The sequence below is a fragment of the Narcine bancroftii genome, chromosome 2 (genome assembly GCF_036971445.1).
Source record: "Narcine bancroftii isolate sNarBan1 chromosome 2, sNarBan1.hap1, whole genome shotgun sequence".
NCBI classification, from domain to species: Eukaryota; Metazoa; Chordata; class Chondrichthyes; order Torpediniformes; family Narcinidae; genus Narcine; species Narcine bancroftii.
The window spans coordinates 203,702,928-203,726,493 of NC_091470.1; the positions used below are offsets into that span (position 1 = coordinate 203,702,928).

Genomic DNA, 23,566 nt, shown 5'->3' on the forward strand with positions numbered 1-23,566 from the left:
ATCTTGTGTGCCAAGGCATTCTTACTCCCCATTTAAGCTCTCCCAAGTCTTATGCTCCTCCTTGGCTATGATAAACTTCTCATGAGCCCTTCCTGCTTCCTCCTTCCTCTTGACCAGCTGCCTCACCTATTTTGTCATGTTAATGGTTCATTGTGTACAAATTGGCTGAAACATCTTGCAATCAGTAAGTACCATAGTACCAATTATCCTTCGATGCTATTGAAGTAGAAACCTGTTCTTGGTGCCTGACAGTAAACAGAAACTTAGGAAGGAGGAACTGCTTCTCCCAGAGAGAAATTCTCTACTCAAGGAAGCAAGGGAGATGGTCTCATTAAATGCATTGAAGACGCATAATATTTTGAATAAATGGGTCATGGGGAGCAGGCAGGTAGCTGGAGCTAAAACCACAGCCAGATCAGCTGTGATCTTGTTGACTGGCATAGTGATCTCAATGAACCAAATGGCCTCTGCCTGCTCCTGTTTCTTGTGTCAACCTTCATCCTCTGGTTTTGTGTTTCCTCTGCAGTGCCTGCCATTGAAAGGACGGGTCCAGAAGATCCTTCACTGGAGATGGGGGGATCCTCCGCAGCCTGTCCCAGTGCCCAGGCCTCCTGATGCCAACCCGGAGGACTCTCCACCCAAGCCACTGCATGGCCGGCCGGAGCGGGAGTTTTTTGTGAAGTGGGCTGGCTTGTCGTACTGGCACTGTTCCTGGGTCACAGAGCTGCAGGTGGGTTGTGGTCATCTTCGGTGGCGTGGCCAGGGCAGTATCAACATAGCCTAGTCTGAATATTGCTCTATCTGTGCCATCCCCTCAGTCCCACGGTAAGTTCACCAAGGGTTCAGAGTCCTGGCAGAGTTTTGGGGTCAATGCATCTCTTTGGAGTCATGATAAGGGGACTGTACATAGTGAATGGCAGAGCTTTTCAAGCATTGACATACATAGAGATATGGGGACCCTGTCCACAGTTTATTGAAAGTGACCACCCAAATAAATCGTTGGTAAGCCTGGTATGCTTGGCTTCATTGAACAGGGTATTGAGTACAAACGTGAGGTTATGTTGCAGCAATATAAAACTCTGGTTCAGCCCCCCATGGAATACTGTGTGCAATTCTGGTCACCCCATTTCAGGAAGGATATGAGGCTTTGGAAAGGGGACTAAAGAGATTTACCAGGATGTTGACCTGTTTAGAGGCTTTGAACCGATCGGGAGAGATTAGACCAACTTTTCTCTTGAGCACCGGAGGCTGAGGGGAGGCTTGATGAAGGTTTATAAAATCATGAGAGGTATTGATAGGGTGGACTGTCAGAATTTTTGGGGATAAAATCATTATACACAAGAGGAAGTCCATTTCAAGTGAGAGGGAGAAAGTTGATGTGTGGGGCATATAGTTTTGCACAGTGGTGGGCACCTGGGACAGGCTAGCATGGATAGTGGTGGTGGACACTGACACAATCATGTTGTTTCAGAGGTTTCTAGATCAATACAAGAATTGATGAGGATGGAGGGGTACCTATCTGAGGCAAGGAGTAGATTATTTTGTTTGATTTGGGCATCACGTTCAGCACAGGCATGTCTGTTTTCATGCTGTCTGATATTTGTAAGTGGTTGCTGGGCATGCCAAAGTGTTTGGGAGGTGTTGCTTGGTACATCTGGAGCCCCAGAACTTTGGTGATTCGCATCATTAATCCACCCGCTTATTGGGTTCCCACAGCTGGAGATTTACCATTCAGTGATGTTCCGCAACTATCAACGGAAGACTGACATGGACGAGCCTCCTCCATTTGATTACTGCTCCGGGGACGAAGACGGCAAGAGTGAGAAGCGGAAGGCCCATGACCCTCAGTACGCTGCCATGGAGGAGAGGTTCTACCGCTACGGGATAAAACTGGAGTGGATGACCATCCACCGTATCCTGCAGCACAGGTGGGGTTACCAGTGACGGATTGTTGTCAGTTTCTGTTCAGGAACCTGAGAGCAGGAGGAGGCCTAATCTGTCAGATCACCGACATTGTCGCACCCCATTCACTTGCTTTGTGAAAATAGAAAAACTAGCTTGGGTTTGAGGGAAGCCCCAGCCCTTCAAGGCAGAGACTAACATGTGGCTTAGGAAGATTTAGAGTGATAGTGGGACAAGCGATGAGTTTGGGTGGGCATTTTGGTTTGCCTGTTGGGGCAAAGGGCTTGTTTCTTTTTCAATCTTTTTATTAATCAGAGGTAAACAATACACGAGAGAACAAGAGTACATAATCAAGAAAGAAAGAAAAATCACTATGACATCATACGATATAACATATTGCATTACACCACAATTAATGAATATGTTCTCATCTCAAAGTGAAATCTTCAAAAAAAGAAAAAAATTAATTGTATAAAACTCCACCTAATCTAAGAAAAAAAGTAAAAGACTGGGCAGCCTATCCTGAGGATTTATTTATAAAAATTAATTGTCTGGTTTTCACCAACAAAGAGAAAATATAGACCAGAATGGAAAATAATTATACTGATTAATTCATGTGGAAATAATTTATAAAAGGTCGCCTCGTCTCTTCAAATTTAACAGAAGTTATCAAATTTATGACTCCTAACTTTCTCTAAACGTTAGCATGACATAATTTGAGAGAGTCATTGGGTCAAAGTAGGTGGATTGGATTAGAATCTTTCCATTTAAATAAGATAGCTCTTTTCGCCAGCAATGTAGAAAAGGCTGCAACACGTTGTGTGTAAGTGGGAACGTCCCACTTCTGGAAGTATAATTCCAAAAATAGCAATTAATAGCTGACAAAGTCTTAAAAATATCCAATGCCTCTCCAACATAGGGCATGACCGAAACATACGAGTTAGAGAGGCCATTTCTGATTCAAAGGGCCTGTTTCCATGCTGTAAAACTCTGCCCTCACAGCCAGTTGTTCAACCATGGAATTACATTGAATGTGTGGCACAGAAAAGACTACTCAGTCTGTCTGACCAAGGCCAGTGTTTTTTGTGTCTGGTAACCGTACGCATCCCCCCCCCCCCACCTTCAGCATGCCCCATCAACCTTTTCTAATTTGACCAGGTATGTCCACTTGAGGAGTGATCTAATTGATACATTTTTTATTATTTGCTTTTTTCTCTTTTTGTTCTCCTCTTGAGTGTTTTATGCACTGAATTTTCTCCCCATTTAGAAAATTGTTTACGGCTTTGTTCATTATACTCAAGTGCATGACCATACACTTCCCCATGCTGTATTCCATCTGTCACTTCTTTGCCAATTCACCCAACCTGTTCAAGCCTTTCTGCAGACTCCCTGCTTCCTCTGCACCACCATCCTCTCTGACACCCACAAACCTGGCCACAAAACCATCAATTCTGGCATTGAAACAGACTGGAGGAGTGCAGGTGGCTTCACCCATTGGTGTAACTTCCCCCCCTCTGCCTCTTTCACACTTGCAGCATTGACAGGAGAGGAAACTACCACTACCTAGTGAAGTGGAGGGATCTACCATATGACCAGGCCACCTGGGAGGAGGACGAGCTGGAAGTCCCAGATTACGACTCTGTCAAAGTTGCATACTGGAATCACAGGTAGGGGGTGGGGATGTGTATATGTGTGGGGCGGGGGAATGGGGACGAGGATTCTCATGGCGAATGGATCCATTAGTATTGCATTAACCTCTGCATCCTTCATCTCAAGGGTATGGGAAGTATACTGGCATATGCTCTTTGGAAAGCTGGTCCAACTTGTGCTTTGATTCCAACAGCCTCCCACAATTTGGTTAGTTGTTGCTTGCTTCCTGCATACATGACTTTTAATGCTGTTTTGCTTCTCCTGCAGGGAGATGATCACTGGGGAGGATCCCACCAGACCCAAGAAAACCAAGAATTTCAAGAAAATCAAGGAGTTTTTGGCAGATAATCCTCCTAGCTCTCCTGTAGTGGAGGTGAGTGAGGAATGGAAGCGGTGGTCTGAAATGCATTGTAATTACTATGAATCTTTAAAATACACACTCCCCTACATATATTTTGAATATGATGCACTTTGGGGGAGAAGGGTGGTAAATAACATTCAACGGTGTGAGCTGAGAGCCCATTAACCAGCTGTGTTTGATTAGAAGGTTGGTGTTGAAAGTGTTTAAATTACTTGAAATTTAAATTTTAAATATATGTAGACATACAGCACGTACACAGGCCCTTCTGGTGTGCTTCCCAAAATATACCAATTAATCTAGAACCCCCATATGTTTTGAAGGGTGGGAGGAAACTGAACCTCCTGGAGTAAACCCACACAGATACGGGGTGAACATACAAACTCCTTACAGAATGTGCCAGATTCGAACTTGGGTCACTGGCGCTGTAATAGCATTGTGGTAACCGCTTCGCTAACCGTGCCAACCCATTATCTGATGCCTGTTAGGAAATGTGCATTCACAGTTGAGCATTGGGAGCCCCTTGTATTCTGCAGCGCTTTCACACACTGCAGGGAACTTTCCAGTAGCGGTGTCAAAGACATGAGACTGCAGATACTGGAATCTGGCACAAAAAAGAATGGTGAGTTGAGCAGCATCTATGGGGTTGGGGGGAGGTTATCGTTGCCATTTCGTGTCGAGACACTGCACTCAGGCTTGGAATACTGACCATCTGAAGCAGGCAAGAAGGGAGAGACGACATTTGTCAGCTTGTTTCCAACCATGTTGAATAATTCTTCCCAGAATTGCATTGTCATTGTTCAATTGTTCTTTTTTTCTTTACCCACAGCCAACAATTAAATATGAGGTGCAGCCGGATTTCATCACAGTCACAGGTGGAACCTTGCACATGTATCAGCTGGAGGGTCTAAACTGGCTCCGATTCTCCTGGGCACAAGGCACTGATACCATCTTGGCTGATGAGATGGGACTGGGCAAGACCATCCAGACCATCGTATTCTTGTATTCCTTGTATAAAGAGGTAAAGCCAGACTTGTTCTCCCTGCTATTGGTGGAAGCAAGCTCTATGTGGGGAAAATAAGAGCAGCTTTTTACGTCTCTAATCTTTCTTTCGTTCGTTGGGATCATGGCTGATCAACTTCCTTTTTATAAACAAACTATCAGTCTGGTATTCAAAGTTGCTAGTTGGCTGAGAGTCATTGCATTTTATGCCAAGAATACTTAAATTTTCTACTTTATCAATACACTGATTCACAAAAAGTTCAAATAAATTGCTTCTCAATCTTTCAGATTTAAGCAATGTGGCCTAGATTGTATAATCTCTCGGAGTCCCAGGTGCCATTGCTGCAAATCTGCACAATGCACCCTTGCTTCCTCCAGTCCCGGTGAATGTATCCTTGAATGTGATCCCTGGACTGCTCACATGTAGCCTGACCAAACTTTTGTATAATCACTGCATTAATTTCATCAACCAATCCTTTCTCCCTCCTCACCCATCCCCCCTTCCAACCGTAGACTTCTGCTCTCCAAATCTAAAAGGCAGCGTTCTTGGTGGGAGATGCTGCATTTGAGGGAAGGGAGGAGGAGGGCTGCAGGGAAGGTGAGGTGCAGATTACCATCGTAGGCTTGGAGAACTGTTGTTTTTCAGTTGTTGTGGAAGTTCTGTTTAAACTAATCGCCCTGGGGCTGATCATATCGAATCTGCCATTCTCTGTAAAGAGTTTGTATGTTCTCCCAGTGTGGGTTTCTTCAAGGTGCTTCAATTTCTTCCAATCTTTCAAAATGTATGGGAGTTGAAGGTTAATTGGGGTATTTGGGAGGCATGGGCTTGTGGGCTGGAAGGACTTGCTGCTGTTCTGTATGTCTAATTTTTAAAAAATTAAGCATTCTCTTTTCAGCAAAACCTGTAGCATGACCCATCTTGTATTAAGGTTTTGGTGATCACTCATGATCTCTGTTTACTAGTATAAGTTTTGTCTGGTGCTACAGGGAAGCATCATAGAACACAACAGCACATAAACAGGCCTGATCTCGTCTTGTCAAACTATTACTCTGCCTTGTCCAAATGACCTGCACCTGGAGCATAGTCCTCCACACCCCTCCCATCCACGACCTGTCCAAATGTTCTTTTAATGTTAAAATTAAGTCTGCATTCACCAGTTCAATTGGCAGAGCTCATTCCAAGCTCCCACCATTTTCCAAGCTCCCACCACTCTGTGTGTTAAGAAATTTCCCCCAAATGTTCCCTTTCAACAATTCACCATTCACCCTTAACACACATCTTCTAGTCTTGTCTCACCCAACTTCAGTTGAAAAAGCCTGCTTTCATTTACTCATCTCTATACCCTTCATAAATCTTCCCTCATTCTTATGTGCTCTAGGGAATAAAGTCCTAATCTGTTTAACCTTTCTCTGTAATTCAGTTCCTCAAGTCTTGGCAACATCCTTGTAAATCTCTGAAATCTTTTGATCTTATTGATATATTACCAGTAATCAGGTGACCAAAACTGCACACATTACTCCAAATTTGGTCTTGCTAAGGTCTTATGATGTGAAACGTAGCCAATTAAATACAGCTCGTGATTTTTCTCCCTGTAAATGTTTAATTTTATATACTTGACCATTGTAATTTCGTTCTTCCCACTCCACAGGGACATACCAAAGGCCCCTTCCTGGTCAGCGCTCCCCTGTCTACGATCATCAACTGGGAGCGAGAGTTTGAGATGTGGGCACCACACTTCTATGTGGTGACATACGCAGGGGACAAGGATAGCCGTGCTGTCATCCGGGAAAACGAGTTTAGCTTTGATGATAGTGCAGTTAAAGTCAGCAAGCGGGCAGTCAAAATCAGGGTAAGTAAGAGTTCTGATGCTACTCTGCAGAAGGCTGCGAAGTGAAGGGTTAATATCAGACTATTTGGTTACAGTAATGTTGAATGTAGAGCCCAGTGAAAACAACACAGAGGATCACGGCTCACATGAAAGTGACCCAGAAGCAACTACCCAGGGAGGGGAACGTTTTGAGCTCAATCTCACAGTGTGGAGCATGTTCACTTAAATAGTCAAACTGACCCAATTTTCTTCCTTTGTAGAATCAGGCGCAGGTGAAGTTTCATGTCTTGCTAACCTCGTATGAGCTGGTCACCATTGACCAGGCAGTTTTGAGCTCCATTAAGTGGGCCTGTCTAGTAGTGGATGAAGCACACAGATTAAAGAACAACCAGTCGAAGGTGAGTTAGAAGAGCATCTGCTTTCCTTTATACAGCATTAACAATTAGCAATAGGAAAGTGTGCTGACCAGCTGCATCATGGCCAGGTATGGGCATACCAATACCCTGCCAGTAATGTCAGGGTATTGGTATGCTTATACCACTGCCTAGGACATCACAGGTAAAACTCTTCACCATCAAGAAAATCTACATGGTGAGCAGCAGCAATCATAAAGGATGCACACCACCAAGGACGCACTCTGTTTTCACTGCTGCCATCAGGAAAAAGGTATAGGTGCCATCAGACTTGTACCACCAGGTTCAGGAATAGTTGATCCACCATTAGACTTCTCAACAACAGTCTTAATTAGATGCTCATTAATTTGCACATTATTTATTGCTGAATATTTTTTGTATAGTCAGTTTGTTTCTTTAGTTACATTTCTGTCTTTTGTATACAAATATTTTATCTTGAGTACAATTTACTCTACTGATAGTAGAAATTCTGCCTGAGCCCCCAGGAAAAAGAATATCAGGGTTGTATGTAATGCCATGTATGTAGTCTGACAATAAATTTGAACTTGAATAAGTTTTTCAAATGGAGACAGCACTGTCAATTATTGGCATTGCAAGTGACTCAAGTAAGGTATTGGTGGGGGGAACGGATGAGGGGGGAGTCATTATTCCATTTTAAGAGAGGTGGTAACTGAGAACTGCAACTCTGCAACTGGATCCTTGACTTTCTCATCGGAAGACCACAGTCAATACGAATTGGAAACAATGTTTCCTACTTACTGACCATCAACACAGGCACATCCCAAGAATGTGTCCTTAGCCCACTGCTCTACTCATTATACACTCATGACTGTGGCTAGGCACAAGTCCAATGTTGTCCACAAGTTTGTCGATGACACCACAGTTGTTGGCAGAATCACAAACTAATGAGTAAGCGAACAGGAGGGAGATAGATCAGGTCGTTGAATGGTGCATCAACAGCCTTGCACTCACTGTCAGCAAAACCAAGGAAATTATTGTGGACTTCTGGCGGAAGTCGGGGGAACACGACCCAGTCCTCATCAAGGGGTCAGTAGTGGAGAGGGTAAAGAACTTAAAATTCCTGGGTGTCAACATCTCCGCGGATCTGTCCTGGAGCCTCTACGTTGATGCAATCACAAGAAGGTTTGCCAGTGACTAAACTTTGTGAGGTGTCTGAAGAAATTAGTATGTCACCGAAGATTCTTGTAAACTTCTGCAGGTGCACCTTGGAGAGCATTCTGGCTGGTTGTATCACTGCCTGGTTTGGAGGTGCCAACACTCAGTACAAGAATAAACTCTAGGTGGTTGTTAACTAGGTCTGCAACATCACAGGCACCAGACTTCACTCCATTGAGGATATCGACATGAGGCAATGCCCTAAGAAAGCAGCCTCTATCCTCAAAGACCCCCACCACCCAGGCCATGCCCTCTCCACTCTGCTACTATTGGGGAAAAAGGTACAGGAGCCTAAAAGCAAGCACTCAACGGCACAAGGACAGCTTCTTCCCCGCTGCCATCAGATTATTGAATGTTCAATGAACCAAAGACACTGCCTTACTTTTCGTGCACTTTTAAATTTTTTATAGTAATGTCTAAGTTGCTTAATAATATGAATGTCTGCATGATGATGCTACCATAAAACACCAAATTTCATGACTTGTTCATGACAATAAATTCTGATTTTGACATCCACAGAAATAACTTGAAGGAAATACAGAACCACTTTTGTACTGACGGGATAATGCTTGCTTAGTTTTTCAGAGTGCTGAATGGTTACAAAATTGATTGGAAACTGTTGCTGACAGGAACACCTCTGCAGAATAATCTGGAGGAACTCTTCCATTTGCTCAACTTTCTGACGCCCGACCGCTTCAAGTAAGTGTCGTTTTACGACGATGGGTTAAGAATCTTTTGCCTGACATTGGGGCATCCCAAACTGCTCTTTAACCAGTGGATTACAGTCCGCGCTCTCTTCAACACAGTGGATTTGCAAAGAGCAAAACCCCCTCAATACATCATGTAATGAAGGTCGGGTATTCTATCCTTTGGAGTGTCAGCTAAGGGATACATACTGTTCAGGACCCTCTTGTTTGAACTAATGGCATCTATGTAAGGGAAGTGTGGCTTATTGTCTCTGTACAAAATGAGCTTCAATCTAGTTGACATAGTCAAATTTCTGGAGTTACACCAACCCACTTAGAGGTAAAAGGCAGAGTGGGATAAACTGAAAGTCTGAAGCTTACTCCAATGTTTAAAGTATTTTTAATGGTTAGAATGTATCAATCCACAAAGATGGGAAAACTACTTTGCTGGAGTGAATTGCATTCTGCTAAATAGGCTGTACTAACACTGCTGTCAGAATCTGACAGTAAGTGTCCTGATGGCCTGCTTGGAGCTGAAACGGGGAAGAATTGCTCTGCTACTCCAGCATTGCATTAGGGGCAACCACCACCTGAACACTGATTTCTACCAACGTCCATGGGCGCATTTATTGAGTCACTCATCAGATGGGATGTGTGATTCTATGACCTCTGGCGAAGGACAGAATGATGGACTCAGTCAAACAGCTTGAAAAAATAAGTTGCCTTTGCTGATCTCAGTTGGGTGACCAAAAATTTCTTGCTCAAACCTCTCCATTTTGCTCCATGCTTTCAGAAGCTTCTTGAAGTGACCATTAATAATCAGCACTAAATATTGTTAGATGGATTGCTGTAATCTCCCTTTGTGAGATGGTCTTGTTTCATTTGCTGTTTGGAGTTTAAGAACATTGCTGTGGGTCATTTCATAGAGAGGTTGCAGAGGAGATTTTCAAGGATGCTGCATAGATTGGAGAGTATGCCTTGTGAGGATCGGATGAGTGATCGTGGTCTTTTCTCCTTTGAGTGAAGGAAAATAAGGGGGGACAGATAGAGGTGTATCGATGATGAGAGACATTGGACGTGTGGCTGACCAGAAGCTTTTTTCCCCAGAGCTAAATGGCTAATTCAAGGGGCATGGTTTTAAAGTGGTTGGGAGGAGGAGGGGGAGATGTAAGAGACAAGTTTTTTTAATAAAATTTTTTATTTTTCACATTATAAAACACATTGATCAAGATACATACATTTTTCTTTTCAAATATATAGTGTCGTTTTCTCCCCCTCCCTCTTCCCATCCCACCCTCCCTACCTCCCCTCCCATTCATTTAAAGTAGAGAATCTAAGATACATTAAACCCATCAAACAATGTTGTCACTCAATAAAAATTAACAAGAAATTCCACTGAGTCAATTCTTTTCATTTCCTTCTCCTTCTGTCATTTTAGGTGGTAGATGTCCCCGGTAGGTTTTCTCTATTGTGTTTCATGTATGGCTCCCATATTTGTTCAAATATTGTAATATTATTTCTTAAATTATATGTTATTTTTTCTAATGGAATACATTTATTCATTTCTATATACCATTGTTGTATTCTCAAGTTATCTTCTAATTTCCAGGCTGACATAATACATTTTTTTGCTACAGCTAGGGCTATCCTAACAAATCTTTTTTGTGCACCATCCAAATCAAGTCCAAATTCTTTGTTTTTTATGTTATTTAGGAGGAAGATCTCTGGGTTTTTTGGTATATTGCTTTCTGTGATTTTATTTAATATCTGGTTTAGATCTTCCCAAAATTTTTTCACTTTCTCACACGTCCAGATTGCATGAATTGTTGTTCCCATTTCCTTTTTACAGCGAAAACATCTGTCAGATACTGTTGGGTCCCATTTATTTAACTTAGCCTGTGTATCCAGTTATATTGTATCATACGTAACCTCGTGTTTATTGTATTTCTCATAGTTCCAGAGCATAACTTGTCCCATGTTTCCTTCTTTACGTTTAAATCTTGTTCCCATTTTTGTTTAGTTTTACCATTTGTTTCCTCATTCTCCTTTTCTTGCAGTTTAATATACATATTTGTTATAAATTTTTTGATTATCATTGTGTCTGTAATCACATATTCAAAATTACTTCCCTCTGGTAACCTCAGACTGCTTCCCAATTTGTCCTTCAAGTAGGATTTCAGTTGGTAGTATGCCAACACTGATTCTTGAGTTATATTTATCCTTCATTTGTTCAAAGGATAGTAATTTATTTCCTGAAAAGCAATTTTCTATTCTTTTGATCCCTTTTTTCTCCCATTCTCTAAAGGAAAGGTTATCTATTGTAAAAGGGATTAGCTGATTTTGCGTCAGTATTAGTTTTGGTAATTTGTTTTATTCCTTTCTACATGAATCTTCCAAATATTGAGCAGATGATGTAATACTGGAGAATTCCTACATTGTACCAATTTTTCATCCCATTTATATAATATATGTTCAGGTATCTTTTCCCCTATTTTATCTAGTTCTAATCTAGTCCAATCTGGCTTTTCCCTTGTTTGATAAAAATCTGATAGGTATATTAATTGTGCGGCTCTATAATAATTTTTAAAATTTGGCAGTTGTAAGCCTCCTTGTTTATACCATTCTGTTAATTTATCTAGTGCTATCCTCGGTTTCCCCCTTTCCATAAAAATTTCCTTATTATTTTCTTTAACTCCTTGAAGAATTTCTCCGTCAAGTGTATTGGCAATGGCTGAAATAGGTATTGTATCCTTGGGAAAATGTTCATTTTAATACAGTTTATCCTTCCTATTAGTGTTAGTGGTAAGTCTTTCCAATGCTCTAAGTCGTCCTGTAATTTTTTCATTAGTGGATAATAATTGAGTTTATATAGATGGCCGAGGTTTTTATTTATTTGTATACCTAGGTATCGTATTGCTTGCATTTGCCATCTGAATGGTGATTCCTTCTTAAATTTTGAGAAATCCGCATTCATTGGCATTGCTTCACTTTTATTTGCGTTAATCTAGTAACCCGACACCTCTCCATATTCCTTCAATTTCTTATGTAATTCTTTTATTGATATTTCTGGTTCTGTTAAGTATACTATAACGTCATCTGCAAATAAACTGATTGTATATTCCTTGTCTTTTATTTTTATCCCTTTTATTTTCTGTTCTTATCAATTCTGCTTGTGGTTCTATAGCTAACGCGAACAATAAGGGTGATAGTGGGCATCCCTGCCTTGTTGATCTGCTTAAGTTAAATTGCTTTGATATATATCCATTTACTGTCACTTTCGCCAATGGCCCCTTATATAATGCTTTAATCCAATTAATATACTTCTCTGGTAAACTGAATTTTTGTAATACTTTGAATAAATAATTCCATTCTACTCTGTCAAAGGACTTCTCTGCGTCTAAGGCAACTGCTACTGTTGAAGCTTTATTCCCTTCTACTGCATGAATTAAGTTAATAAATTTACAAATATCGTCTGTTCGTCTTTTTTTAATAAATCTAGTTTGGTCTAGATTTACTATTTTTGGTACATAGTCAGCTAATCTGTTTGCTAATAGTTTAGCTATTATCTTATAATCTGTGTTAAGTAAAGATATTGGTCTATATGACGCTGGTGTGAGTGGATCTTTCCCTGTCTTTGGTATTACTGTAATTATTGCTGTTTTACATGACTCTGGTAAGCTTTGTGTTTTATCAATCTGGTTGATTAATTCCAGAAGGGGAGGAATTAATAAATCTTTAAATGTTTTATAGAATTCTATTGGGAATCCATCCTCTCCTGGTGTTTTATTATTTGGTAGTTTATTATTATCTCTTGTATTTCTACTATTTCAAATGGTTCTGTTAATTTATTTTGTTCCTCTATTTGTAATTTTGGTAATTCAATTTTAATTAAAAATTCATCTATTTTGTCTTCTTTCCCTTCGTTTTCAGTTTGGTATAATTGTTCGTAGAATTCTCTGAAGTTTTTATTAATCTCTGTTGGATTATATGTGATTTGTTTGTCTTTTTTCCTTGATGCCAATACCATTCTCTTAGTTTGTTCTGTCTTAAGCTGCCAAGCTAGAATTTTGTGCGTTTTTTCTCCTAGTTCATAATATTTCTGTTTTGTCTTCATTATGTTCTTCTCCACCTGATATGTTTGTAGTGTTTCATATTTTATTTTTTTATCTGCCAATTCTCTTCTTTTAGTTGTGTCTTCCTTCATTGCTAATTCTTTTTCTATATTTACTATTTCCCTTTCCAACTGTTCTGTTTCTTGATTGTAGTCCCTCTTCATCTTGGTTACATAACTTATTATTTGCCCTCTAATGAACACTTTCATTGCGTCCCATAGTATAAACTTATCTTTCACTGATTCCGTATTTATTTCAAAGTACATTTTAATTTGTTGTTCAATAAATTCTCTAAAATCCTGCCTTTTAAGTAGCATGGAGTTTAAACTCCATCTATACATTCTTGGAGGGATGTCCTCTAACTCTATTGTCAATATCAGGGGTGAGTGGTCCGATAATATTCTAGCTTTATATTCCGTTTTCCCAACTCTGTCTTGCATGCGAGCTGATAACAGGAATAGGTCTATTCTTGAGTATGTTTTATGTCTACCCAAATAATATGAATATTCCTTTTCCTTTGGGTGTTGTTTCCTCCATATATCCAAAAGTTGCATTTCTTGCATCGATTTAATTATAAATTTGGTTACTTTGTTCATTCTGTTAATTTTTTTCCCAGTTTTATCCATGTTTGAATCAAAATTAAGGTTGAAATCCCCTCCTATTAGTATGTTCCCTTGCGTGTCTGCTATCTTCAAAAAAATATCTTGCATAAATTTTTGATCTTCTTCGTTAGGTGAATATACATTGAGTAAATTCCAAAACTCCGAATATATCTGACATTTTATCATTACATATGATCTATTATTTCCTCTTCTATTTTAATTGGTACATTTTTACTGATTAATATAGCTACTCCTCTAGCTTTTGAATTATATGACGCTGCTGTTACATGTCCTATCCAATATCTCTTTAATTTCTTGTTATCCATTTCAGTTAAATGTGTTTCTTGCACGAATGCTATATCAATTTTTTCTTTTTTCAGTAAATTTAGCAGTTTCTTCCTTTTGATTTGGTTATGTATTCCGTTAATATTTAAAGTCATATAGTTCAACGTAGCCATTTCATACGTTGTTTATCTTTCCTTTCCATTTCCTCATCATCACCTTTCCTTCTTATCCATTTCTGCTTTCTTGTTTTGAACACTTTATAAGACAACATTTCTAAAACATCAAACATTTCCCTTATTCTCCTATCTAAAATTTCTTTAACCTCACTATCCCCTCCCCTTCCTGAGTTGCCCTTTATCCCTTGTCGGGCAACCACATCTCCCCTCTCCATTTGGATTTGCGAATTCACTCGCAAGCGTCAACTGATTTCGCAGTGACCGTAACTCCTCCCCACCTAGCCCCCCCAGAAAAGATTTCAATTTTCATATATAACAAAGGTCACTCTCTTAATTCCCTCCTTACTGTCTCTCTTCCCTTTCTTTTCCTTATTAATTCTTATCTATACTCTATATATATTTTCCTCTAAATACGGATACACTCATGTACACACATATATACATACACACACACACATACATATAGTTCGTGATCATTTTTACTCTCGTTACATGTCTTCATCTCTCTGCCTGTTTTGTAGTTGTTCTGCAAATTTTCGTGAATATTCCGAGAATAGTCTGTTTTGCTGCCCTGGAATAACTATTTTAAGTACCGCTGGGTACTTTAGCATAAATTTATATCCTTTTTTCCATAGGATCGCTTTTGCTGTATTAAACTCCTTTTTCTTCTTCAGGAGTTCAAAACTTATGTCTGGATAGAAAAAAAAAATATTGACCTTTGTATTCCAGTGGCTTTTTGTCTTCTCTTATTTTCGTCATTGCTTTCTCCAATATATTCTCTTGTTGTATATCTTAAGAATTTTACTAAAATGGATCTTGGTTTTTGTTGTGGCTGTGGTTTCGGGGCTAATGTTCTATGCGCCCTTTCTATTTCCATTTCTTCCCATAATTCTGGTCTTCCTAGGACCCTGGGGATCCACTCTTTTATAAATTCTCTCATATTCTTGCCTTCTTCATCTTCCTTAAGGCCCACTATCTTTATATTATTTCTTCTATTATAATTTTCCATTATATCTATCTTTTGAGCTAACAGCTCTTGTGTCTCTTTAACTTTTTTATTAGATTCTTCTAATTTCTTTTTTAAGTCCTCTACTTCCATTTCTATGACTGTTTCCCGTTCTTCCACCTTGTCCACTCTTTTTCCTATATCTGACATGACCATCTCTATTCTATTCATTTTTTCTTCTGCACTTTTAATTCTTCTTTTTATTTCACTAAATTCTTGTAATTACCATTCTTTTACTGATTCCATATATTCTTTAAAAAAAAAAATATCCATTGTCTTGCTTTTCCCTTCTTATTCCATTTCTCTATGTTCTTCTTCTTCTTCCTCTGGGTTGGTCATCTGTTGTTTCCTTGTTTTCTTTTTACTCTTTTTTTCTTGTTCTCTTTATTTTCTATGTTCTCTTCCTGTTGTTATGTTGCAGCTGTCATCCTCAGCTGTGGAGATCGACTCCTCAGCTGGTCCCCCCTCCCGTCAGTGTTTTTTTTTCACGCGCATCGCACATACGCGACTCCTCGCGCATTGCGGTTGCGCACTTTTACTTGTCTCCGCGAGCCATTTTTGTGGTCCCGAGCTCGGGACTTCCACTGATCTTAGGGAGCGAGCTTCTCTCTCTGCGGCGGGCCTCCTCGGACAGGTAAGGCCTTCACCTTCTTCTTCCGACGTTCTTTCTTCTTCCCGTTGCTTTCGACTTTTCTTTCTTCGCTGCCATTTTCTTCCCACCTTTGCTTTCACTTTGTTTTAATTTTTATGCTTGTTCCTTTGTGTTTTGTGTTTTTTTTAAACTTTTCCGGAGAGGGCTGGAGTTCCTGACCACTCACTACTCCATCACGTGACTCCCCCTCTAAGAGACAAGTTCTTCGCGTAGAGAGTGGTGGGTGGATGGAATTAGCTGCGGGCAATGGTGGTAGAGGCAGGTAGAGTAGGATTTTTAAGAGGCTAAAGGGTAGATGGGACAGAAAAATTGAGGGTTGTGCAATAGGGAAATTCTGGGCAGTTGTTCGAGTAGGTTATATAACACTGGGCTGAAGGGCCTGAATTGTGCTGTAGATTTCTGTGTTCTATGATGTGAAAAATTTTTGATCTTTGTGGATTCATTAATTGTTCATCACCTGGCTTTCACTTCATATCTATTGCAGTAATCTCGAAGGCTTCCTCGAAGAATTTGCTGACATCTCGAAGGAGGACCAGATCAAGAAGCTCCATGACCTCCTCGGCCCCCACATGTTGCGACGTCTCAAAGCTGACGTCTTCAAGAACATGCCCTCCAAGACCGAACTGATTGTGCGGGTGGAGTTGAGCACAATGCAGAAGTAAGTAACTCTGGGATCCTGTGGCTCTGCAATTTGGCCTTGGTCCAAGACTGACACATTGGAGGAAGGAAAGATGGTGTAGGAAGGAAGCTTGGAGAACTCAAAGAACAGCATCTTCACCTCTGACTGCACACTTTGCAGCCTGTAGCCCCCTGCTCCGAATGTAACCGTAAGATGGCCATTCATTACATGTGTGGAAAGAGAAGCAGTTGACCTCAGAATTCTTATTATTTGTGATGAAGGGTCTTCAGCTTGAAATGTTAACTCTTTCACTTGCATGACTTGCTGAAGGTTTCTAACATTTTCTGTTTCCAGTTTATAATTACTAGCATCTGTATTTTCTTCTGCCATGAGCTTTGTTTACTTCATTTCCAGCTGGTTTTCTGTCTCATTGTTTGGTATTTCAATTTTCTCTCCCAGGCAAACTAAGGTACCCTTTTTAAAGCCCAGTCTCTCCTGGGTTTTTTTAATTGGATCAAGGACCTTCCCTTTTTGTTTTATCGTTTCTTTACTGCAACTTTAAAACTTGGTCAGCAGTTTCTCCTGCACCATAACTGACCTCGTCACTTCCAGTCATCTCCCTTCTACGGATTCTAACCTCATTGTTTTCCAACCCTGAACTGTCTGGTTCTACCTCCTACCCAAGATCCACAAACCCAATTGCTCCGGTTGAAACAAGAATTGCACTTGAACCTCAGCATCTTCGACTTTCTTGTTTTAACTCTGGAGAGTTGGATCTTTAATCTGAAACATTGATTCTGCTCTTTCCACAGGATGCTGCCATTTTCTGATTTTTTTTTTTGATTCAAGTTTCCAGAATCTTAATCAATTTATTTTCATTTCTTACATCTTTCAGTTTTGATGAAATGTCATTGGTTTGTTTCTCTCTCCACAAAAGCTGCCCGACTTCTGAGTATTTTTTTTATTCATATTTTTAGCAGCTGCAGAATTTTTGATCAGAGTGGAATGTTGGTTTATTTTGCTTTCGAATCCATGTGGCTTCCTGGACAGTTCAGAGCTTAAGGAGAGTGAATGTTATTCCCTTTCTTGCCTGACATTGAATCACTTGTTACAGATCTTTCACCATTGGTCAGCTGTGTTTCTGTGAATGTGATATCCAGCCAACCTTATCTTGAGTCAGCATCTAATTCCCATTCAAGTTAATTGTTGTATTTGTTCCCATCGTCCTTTCACTGCATTCCAAATAATAAGAACCTGCTGTATTTAAAGTGTTTCATCAGGATACTTTACAAAAATGGCAGCTCTATTACCAACACTTTTGCTGATCAAGACATTTTCTGCTTTTCAAATCCGACGCGGCATGGTTAACATAACGCTGGCATGATTAGCATAGCGGTTAGCGCATAGCTGTTACAGCGCAAAGTTGTTGTAGTACATCGACCCAGGTTTCAATCCAATGTGGTCCGTAAGGAGTTTGTACATTGTCCCCGTGTTTGCATGGGCTTTCTCCAGGTGCACCACTTTATTCCCACCCTTCAAAACGTACTGGGGTTGTAGGTTAATTGGGAAGCATGGGCTCATGGGCAGAAAGGGCCAGTTACTGTGCTGTATTTTTAAATTTAAAAGTACATCTAAATCTTTACTTTTTTTCCTTAACCTTTCCTTTGCTAAGAATAATTGCAACTCTTTGAGATTTAAAAGGATGTTGCCGGGCACTTGAGGAACAGAGTTACAGGGAAAGATTAAACAGGACTTTATTCCCTGGAGCATGAGAGGAGAGATTTGATGTAAGAAATGATAAGGCGTATAGATAGAGTAAATGCAGGCTTTTTTTGCTGAAGTTGGTGAGACAAGAACAAGAGGACATGGGTAAAGGGTGTGAAAGGGGGAATTTCTTCACACAGAGAATGGTGGGAGTGTGGAATGAGCTGCAAGCTGAAGTGGTGAATATGGTTTCAATTTTAACATTTAAGAAAAATTTGGACAGGTACATGAATGAGAGTAGTATGGGGGATATGGTCTGAGTGCAGGTCATTAAGACGAAGTAAAATAATTAGTTTGGCGTGGACTAAATGAATTGAATGGCCTGTTTGTGTGCTGCAACATTCTATGGTTTCTACAGTCTCAGAGAAAGCAAAACAATACATAATGTTCATAACATCAATCCAGTATACCTCACCTGGGAAGATATCAGTCTCTTTTTATACATTGCAGCCTTGCTAATTAGAATTCTAATTCCTGGGAGACATGGGTGGGAGCAGGCTGGGAACAGAGAATTGGTGGGAAAAGGATGAAAGTTGTACTTCTATACTCTGTCCTGCTAGTCTTCTCATTGAACTTCAGTTCCTTTTCTCATGTCGGTCTGTGTAGAGATTTTTTTTAAAAAAACAGGTATTTATTCTCTGCCTTCTGGTGGAATAGCTCAGTCTGTACATTACTTCAGAGTGTGGGGCAGAAGCAAGACCTGGCACTTTAAATTATTAAATTTAAATTTGGACATACTACATGGTAACTGGCCCTCGAGCCCACGGCCCAATTAACCTACAATCCCCTTACTTTTTAAAGGGTTTGAGAAAACCGAAGCACCTGGAGGAAGTCCATGCAGACACGGGGAGAACAATGCTGGATTCGAATCCATGTTGCTGGCGCTATATAGTATCGTGTTAAGAATTTTACGCAAATTTTATATTAGCATGCATTGTACTACCAATCAGTCGCAGGTGCCATCGTCTTCTGATCAGAGACACTAATGTGTTTCCTATTCACTGGTTTGCAGGAAATATTACAAATTTATTCTGACAAGGAACTTTGATGCTCTCAACTCAAAAGGTGGCGGGAATCAAGTGTCGCTGCTGAACATCATGATGGATCTGAAGAAATGTTGTAACCATCCTTATCTCTTCCCTGTGGCTGCCATGGTATGTGGCTGCCATATTCTTTCCTTCCATTTTGCACTGTCTGGCATTATGCATTTTGTGTTGACACGCACACCCACTAATGGAGTCTTGCATTGCCTATTGTGAGCCTTTCCAGAAAAACAAGCAAGTGCCTCAGGGTGGTTGTGGGTTGGCGGGAAGAGGAAATTCTGATGCAACAATCAGAGGGAAGTACGTCAGAGGCCATTTACCCACTCTTGGAGCCTGGTCTTCCATTTAATCTAATCAATAGCAATCCATTTACTACTTGATCTGCTTTCTGATTATTTCAATCTTGAAAGATTTTGATGCTCTTTATGCAAAGGAATTTCCTAACTGCATCCTGGCTGCAATTTAAATATTACACCTTATTGCCATGCAAAATCCTTTTTGTTTTGAATACCTTTGGTCAGATCATTCCTCAGTCTTCTGCACTTTGGAGAAGGCAAGAATTTGTAATGTAACCTTCATGTTTGAGTATTGTTCTGATGAACCTCCTGGCACTGTCCTGCAATGCTCTGGTCTCCTTCCTCAAGCGTACTGGCCAGAGAAGAAGGAGCAGAGCTGGGTGATTGAAGTCTGAGGTGGGTTCAAGTGGTTCGACTTACTGGATTGAAGAACAGGGTCTCATGCAATGAGGAGATGAAATTGTGTGGGTTTCGATTGTAGGAGGCTTGGTAACCCAGTGGTCTGAGACTAGGAAGTGAAAGCATTCACAGGAATGATGACTGAATGGGGTTTAGTGCATGACAACATGGGTAAATAGAAAAGAAGGAAATGTCCTCTGGGTACTTCATGTAATAGGTTTTAAAGTTCAGTCACTGTCAAGTCACATTTATGGTCATCTGATTGCACAAGTGCAACCTGATGAAACAGTGTTCTCCGGTCCTCTGCGGAAAACATGCAGACACTCAACCAGACATAACTCGCATACAGGCAAACAATACATGTGCAGACAAATATTCATATATACAAATATTGTTTCATGAATATGAGAATCTTTGATGGTTAGTATGTGTAGTTCCTTAGCTGCCTGTGGGGAAAAAGCATTGGAAAATGCATTATACTGCACAGCAAAATCCCAACTTGGTAACCTAGTTAAGGATAAAGATTGGCATGGATGTTTGGGAGAAAGACTTTCTCTTTGGAATGCTTTATGCCCCACATTGAGGACAAATGGAGCCGTGTTTTAATATTTCGTCCAACATTCACTTTATCCAAGCGCAGAAATGCAGAGGAGCTCAACAGGTCTTGCAGCGTCCAGCTTCTCAGCAATTCTGTGTTTTTACTACGATCACAGCATCTGCAGACTTCAGTGATTCACTCCCATCTGAGCGCAGAGTCCATTCTCAGATTGAAGGCAGCAGCCTGGATTTTGAGCTTGAATCTCTGAAGCGGGATTTAAATGCACAGCCTCGAACTAGATGTGAGCAGCCTTGTGAGCCAAAGGTAACCTTTGGATCTGTGAAGCATGGGATGCAGTAAGCCAAAGTAAAGAGAGCACTTGAGTTGAGTTTCCTCCATTCCAACATGGAGATCGATCAATCGCTAGATTTTGTTTCTAATAAAAGCATTCATTGTTGACCCCAGAATATGTAAGTGGGTGATCCAGTATGTCTTTTTCCTTTTTTAATTGGTGAGTACAATGAAGGAAATGAAACTGAAAATACAATATCACATATGTTTATACATTAAGATGTATAAAACATCAAACAGCATAAACTCAGTTACCCCCATCCACTGTAGTGAGTGAAAATTTAAAAAAAAATCAAAATATATATATATATATATAAAATCCAACTAACCTACTCTAATTAAAGAAAAGAAAAAAAACTAACAAAAAGCAGGTGAGCAGCTTATCTCGAGAGTTGCGTATATTTTGTAGTGTTTGGTTCCTACTGTAAAACAAAAAACAAAGGTAAGACTATATCTCATCTGGAAGAGTAAATACAACTAATTGCATTAGAAACATTTACATCAAATGAAAATAAGACATAAAAGGTCGCCACATAGCTTCAAATTTCACCGATGAATCAAATACATGATCTAATTTTTTTCTAAACTTAGGCAAGAGAAAACCATTGAAAAACTGTTGGAGGCCTAGAATCTTTCCATTTGAATAAGATGGCTCTTCTCGCCAACATGTGGGGAAGGCCACAACCTGTTAAACGGGTACAGAAAATCTCCCTATGTCTGGGTCAATAATCCTGAAAAGAACAGTTATTGGATTGGGTCGTAGCTCCAATTAAAAATTTCTTTCCAATAGTTTTCTAAGGATAAACAAGACCAAAAACTGTCAATGTAGCCATATTAGATTTGCATCTGTCACAAATAAAGGTTTATTTCTATCCATAAGGATAGAAGTAAGAGCACAATGCTGGAGCAACTCAACAGTGTATTTTATATAGCAAAGATATAGATACCTGGTACATACTTCACTCATGGTGTCTGCAGACTTTTGTGCTTTACTCCTGATGGTTAGACACTGGGTTGAACACATTGATTTACTGACTGCATCAAATCAAACTGAGCAGGAGGCAGTGATTCACCAACTCTATGAAAGTTATCCAGTTATTTCTGCTTCCTCCTTACCCCCAATCTGTCTCTAACCTCTCAGCCTTTGAATAGCAGTGCCGCTTAGTTCACCACCATCATTGCCCACCTCTTTCAGCATCTTCCCTGCCAGCCCCATCCCCATTTCTACTGCTGTCTTCAACCATTTCAATCCACATCCACCAGTTATGACCCCACTTCTCAGCAGAAGTTGCTTTGTTTCTTTATCAAACTTACTTGCAGGCTTCACGGTAGTTTTAAAATGACAGGCATGTCATCTTTTACAGTGATCAGAGCATAGAACCATTGAATACTGCAGCACAGAGGTGGGCCCTTTGGCCCATCTTCATGCTGAACTATTATTCTGCCCCCAAACCATAGCCCTCCATGTCCCTCCCATCTGCAGACTTTGGTTTTACCACTCCAATCCACAGACACATTTCTTAAATGTTAAAATTGAGTCCACATTCACCACTTCAGCTGGCAGCTGGTTTCACACTCCCACCACTCTGAGGAAGTTTTCCCTAAACTTCCCTTTAAACATTTCCTTTATCACCCTTAACCTGTGTCCTCTGGTTCTTGTCTCACCTAACCTCAGTGGAAAAAGCCTGCTTGCATTTACTCTATCTGTACTCCTCATAATTTCGTATAGTCTTTACGAGCCTGAGGAAAAAAAATTGTTGATGCTTATCCAGTAAAACCCCTGGCACTCACCTGCTTACATTTTGTCCTTTCCTTGATGAAGGCTTAAACCCAAAATGTTGGTTATGTATCTATATTTTTGCTATATAAAGTATACTGTTTGACTTCCAGAATTGTGTTTTTACTTCAAAAGTCTGCAGACTTTTGTGTTTCACTCCAGTTGTTCTGAATGTCTGTTTTATTTGGTTTTTGTTTTAGGAAGGTGCGAAGTTACCAAATGGTGCATATGAAGGCAGCGGGCTAATCAAGTCGTCCGGAAAACTGATGCTGCTCCAGAAAATGTTAAGAAAGCTGAAGGAGCAAGGGCACAGGGTGCTGATATTCTCCCAGGTAAGCAGCTCCTTGCTTCCAGTGCCATAGTGTGCAGATGTTTACCAAGATGATCTGCAATCTCTGAATCTCCAGTTTTCCAAATTAAATTTAGACATACAACATGGTAAGAGGCCGTTTCGGCCCACAAGTCCATGCCATCCAATTTGCCCTCAATTGACCTATACCCCCCCCCAGTATGTTTCAAACGGTGGCAGTAAGCTGGAGCCCCCAGGGAAAACCCACATAGACACGGGGAATGTACAAACTCCTTACAGCGTGGGGTTTGAACCACAGTCCCAATCGCTGATGCTATAAAAAGCATTGCACTGCTACATTAAGTGTCCTAGTTCTTCAAAGAGACTGCAGGGTCTAGTTAAACAAGAAAATTTGCAAATGCTAGGGTCTAATGCAGTGGACAAAAATGATGGAGAAATTCAGCAGGTCACGCAGCATCCAAAGTAAATAAAAGGCAGTAGACTGTTTGGGCCTGGGCCCTCCATTGGATTTGCTGCAATTTTGGAAATTCAGTACGTTCGATGGGCCCTTCCAGCCTACGAACTCACACCGCCCAATCATACCCATGTGACCAATCAACCGACTTAACCCAACGCATCTT

At 40.4% G+C, this 23,566-nt stretch overlaps 1 protein-coding gene across 4 annotated transcripts in view; it reads left to right on the forward strand.

Moving 5' to 3' along the window:
- Positions 1-23,566, forward strand: part of chd3 (chromodomain helicase DNA binding protein 3) — a 153,666-nt gene that overhangs the window by 44,498 nt on the left and 85,602 nt on the right. For all 4 annotated transcript variants that reach the window (XM_069920140.1, XM_069920139.1, XM_069920138.1 and 1 more), the window contains 11 exons: positions 527-730; positions 1,717-1,928; positions 3,438-3,569; positions 3,820-3,925; positions 4,740-4,931; positions 6,562-6,762; positions 7,002-7,139; positions 8,908-9,029; positions 16,334-16,507; positions 19,245-19,386; positions 22,837-22,968. In XM_069920140.1, coding sequence (XP_069776241.1) covers positions 527-730; positions 1,717-1,928; positions 3,438-3,569; positions 3,820-3,925; positions 4,740-4,931; positions 6,562-6,762; positions 7,002-7,139; positions 8,908-9,029; positions 16,334-16,507; positions 19,245-19,386; positions 22,837-22,968 — 1,755 coding nt within the window. The remainder of the gene's footprint in view (positions 1-526; positions 731-1,716; positions 1,929-3,437; positions 3,570-3,819; positions 3,926-4,739; positions 4,932-6,561; positions 6,763-7,001; positions 7,140-8,907; positions 9,030-16,333; positions 16,508-19,244; positions 19,387-22,836; positions 22,969-23,566) is intronic.